Source organism: Octopus bimaculoides, chromosome 5 (genome assembly GCF_001194135.2).
Source record: "Octopus bimaculoides isolate UCB-OBI-ISO-001 chromosome 5, ASM119413v2, whole genome shotgun sequence".
In the NCBI taxonomy this organism is placed as follows: domain Eukaryota; kingdom Metazoa; phylum Mollusca; class Cephalopoda; order Octopoda; family Octopodidae; genus Octopus; species Octopus bimaculoides.
Window position 1 is genome coordinate 108,267,195 of NC_068985.1, and position 4,262 is coordinate 108,271,456.

Below are 4,262 nucleotides of genomic sequence, written 5' to 3' on the forward strand. Positions count from 1 at the left end.
ACTGTAAAGTCTATTGTCAGCTAGGTTGAAAATATATTACATTCATTTGAAGACAACTGTAAATCGTGACGATCCAGCGAACAGGACCTACTTGACGTGCCAGAAATAATAGCTCACCTTCACACAGATCACACCCTACTAACCAAGATAAAAGAACACATTGTATAATATATTCCTTGATGTACTATATTTGAAAAATAGCTGTCATGGTCATGGACGGATTACCTAGGATAATAGGTAACACATTACCTATGATCAGTGCAGACAACAACAACAACAACAACAACAACAACAACAACAACAACAACAACAGCAACAACAACAACAACAACAACAACAACAACAACAACAACAACAACAACAACAACAACAACAACAACAACAACAACAACAACAACAGCAGCAGCAGCAGCAGAAGCAATAACAACATCTCTAGATGATAATTTCAAAAGATATTTATTGGACAGTTGGAAAACAGGAATCACTAGTTCATATTCTTCTGCTTTAAATATGTTTGGGAACAAACACTTGTAGAAAAATGTACTCCGTCTCTCAGATTTGTGCAACAATTTTAAATTATTCGCTTAAAATATGAACTAACAATATATGTGTAGAGTAAGTTCTATAATTTATCATATTAACGATTAAATCTAATATATGCATATAAAACTAATGGAATATCTAAATATGTAAACAATAGTAGTGTGTATAATATAATATAATATAATATAATATAATATATATATAATATAATAATATATGTATATATATAATATAATATAATAGTAATATAATATAATATAATATAATATAATATAATATAATATAATATAATATATATATATATATATATATATATATATATATATTTAACAAAGTATTACTAGCATTATTAAAAATAACCATAATAATAAAGTGGCCAGCAAATTTAACCTAAACAGGCAAAATATACAAATAAATTAGGGTACCGAAATATCAACCTACTAGAAGTAGGATTCAACACTCCAAAGCACGGTGAATGTAACGAATATAATAAAGATAGGTCTTACCTTTGCATAAACCGCAAAGCAAAAACAGATAACTTGGTATCAATTGATTTCACCTTTTGTGTATTACCACTTAAGAATCATCAGCCAAGTTTACTGTAGTCATATACTTTTCAAAATATTCACTTCATTACACCGTGCGCAGTGAAATCAATTGATACCAAGATATCTGTTTTTGATTTGTGGTTTATGCAAAGGTAAAGCCTATTATTTGTGTGCGTGTATATATATATATATATATATATATATATATATAATGCATGAATTGGGGCCTGTTGTCAAATTCATATATTTCTATATCATAACAATCCTAAACGGATAGGTTGTTATTTTACATTATATGACTATCAAACTTCGTACTTGTCCCTCATATCGTGAAACAATGGGATAAACTTCCTCTGCCGGTATGGTAACTGACTTTATTATATAACTCTGCTTTATCAGACAACACCATCTGATTTGGATTTTTTTCAATGCATTGGAATTCGTTTACATAAGAACCTGAAATAAAAAAAAGAACGTGTCAACAAAATATTAATATATTTTTACAAGTCAATAGTTCTTGGAATTAATTAAACTTAAACTCATTCTCTTAATAAGTTTTTGAAGATTAATGTAAGATCTATCTATCTATCTATCTATCTATCTATCTATCTATCTATCTATCTATCTATCTATCTATCTATCTATCTATCAATCTATCTATCTATCTATATGTCTGTCTGTATGTCTGTCTGTCTGTCTGTCTAAATGTGGATGCAAGTAGAGAGGAGACATGAATGTAAATATAAGTTGAATATCTGGTGATTATATGCTTTTATATCTTTATCCTGTCTATTTTCCGATCCCCATGAACCAAGTAATTAAGAAGTAAACTTCTTGCCACACAGCTAAATCTTAATCTTAATGCTGCAAAATAATGTTTCGTTTTTAGAAAATATATAATACTTACCTAAAATTCCTCCTGCTTGAGAAATCTTGCGAAGTATATTGAAATGCACAGAGTAAGATATCTCATCGTTCGTAATTTTGTACTGGTATACTGTCATTGAAAATGTAAGTGTCCTTATGAATGCTTTCAGCCTGGGGACATTAGTCCGGCCTTTTGGATCAAGAATAATTTCATCAACATATACAGAAGACTTTATTCGTATTCTGTTAAGAGTTTCTAAGCAATTAATGTTTGACGCCTTTTTTATGTAACCATAAACATCTACACCTGTAGAATAAATGTATTTTAAATTTAATTAATTATCTTGAATTTTATATTATTGTACTTATACTCCTTAGATTAAACATGGTAAAAATTTTCAGAATGATTAGAATATTTCTTTCTTTGAATTTTAACACTTGCATTAATTAGAACATGCATTTGAAATCTCGGAAATGAAAATATTATTTATGTACTTTTGATAATTGTTATGTGACACAGGAACAAACATATCTCCATGGCGAACTCCAGTGGTAGGAGTGAAGTATCCTACTCACTAATACATGAAACGAATAGATTACTCACAGAAAGCCAATCAATATGCAGAACTGAACGTTTACCTTTTGTGAAGGATAAACAAGTTGGTGAACGGGGAGGTAAAATGTAGATTGTCCAATGATAAATAATGCAATAATATAATGATGGAGATTGAAACTTGCTGCATTTACTTATACGATGAAATATCATACGAACAAGGATAATGCTCTCTCTGACATATTTCTTTGTTTACAAACTTGCTGGAGCTATTACTACTCTGACACAAAGTGACATCTATAACAAGTTATCTTGGAATACGTCGATTACCCCATTTTGTTAGAGCTCGTAATACCACTTTTCTAGAGCGAATGTGGAAAAGAATTGTGCTTCTTGTACAGTTTGCACAGAACTATAAAACCTCAATTCCTATCATCCTCACGAAGTGACACTTATCACCGCAAAAGGACTATAAAACAGTTTAGTTTTAGTTAAAAGAATAAAAAAGAACAACTTTTCTTGCTATTTCATGTAATTGAAATTTATTTACAAAGTTGATGAACATTTTTATTTAGTGCATTTCCACGACCCAATATTCATACGACAACAGTAATCAGATGCTTAACCTATGTAGAATGCCAAATTATTAATTCAGTCTAATCCAGAAAACTCCTTGATATCTAGGGATCTGAAGGATTATATCTTTGAGAATGGTGATATCAGCAATTACAAATCACACAACTGCGAACACACAAGAAGAAAGCTCAAGCAACGTCCGACAGAAGGCAATCACAAAATCATCCTAGGAAGCATTTCTATCAAGTGCTTTGCTGATTTAGTACACTTCCAAAGATTCCCGTTTGTGCAGCAACAGGTACTACATACCACGAAGTTCTTTGCATTGAATGCTCTTCTTCTCAATGCAAGTCAGTATCCCCTTGGCCAATACCTCCTAGACTAAGAAAGTTCAAGAGGTGTGGTAGTAAGAACAAAGATTCGTCAAAAGAATATCATGTCTAGATCAGATGTAATGTATATATTTAGGAAAACAAATGCATTCCTTTGTGTTATATAAGTATTTGAACGTTTGAAAAAATCAAAAGACAAGAATGATTTCCACTGTATAACATTGTTAAATGTAAGTTTAAAATTTATCGATAAGGTGGGCTAGAATCCATGGCTCACTTATTAGTTATATTTCTTATTATGCTTATTTTATTGTTATTGTATCATTTTATTTTTTTAATGTGCGTATTAATAAATATTAAGATATTAAAAATATAACTAACAAGTGAATCATGAATTTTGACCCGCCCCGTAGATAATATTGCAAGTTGGGAAATGAAAAATGCAAACAATATTGAACAGATTCTAAAGGTGACTAACGTACAATAATTATAGATATATTCTATCTATCTATCTATCTATCTATCTATCTATCTATCTATCTATCATCATGGACGGACGGTAGACACATCGGCTCCCATGTAAGTTGCATTTTTCACCTCTTAAAAGACCTATTTTGTTTTAAAATTTTGTATAAGTTGTGTATAACACAAAATACTTCGTGAACATATATTTTTCAAATCGGAAATAGCTCTATTTAGAGCCTTATTTCCAAAAATTCAAACATATCTTCCTCGTTCCTAGCCATATTCTTTAAAACGAATATGGCTAAGGTTTTCAACGAGGCCGACTTCCCGCTCCTAATGCCAGAGGCGAAAACACTTAATGCCGTTCCGCATGAACGC

The 4,262-nt window shown here is 30.6% G+C and overlaps 1 protein-coding gene across 4 annotated transcripts in view; it reads right to left on the reverse strand.

Annotated features, from left to right (window-relative positions):
* Positions 1-437: 437 nt before the first annotated feature.
* Positions 438-4,262, reverse strand: part of LOC106879657 (inter-alpha-trypsin inhibitor heavy chain H3) — a 39,783-nt gene continuing 35,958 nt past the window's right edge. For all 4 annotated transcript variants that reach the window (XM_014929326.2, XM_014929324.2, XM_014929322.2 and 1 more), the window contains 2 exons: positions 1,999-2,265; positions 438-1,547 (listed from right to left, as the gene is read on the reverse strand). In XM_014929326.2, the coding sequence (XP_014784812.1) occupies positions 1,414-1,547; positions 1,999-2,265 (401 nt within the window). In that variant the 3' untranslated portion in view covers positions 438-1,413. The remainder of the gene's footprint in view (positions 1,548-1,998; positions 2,266-4,262) is intronic.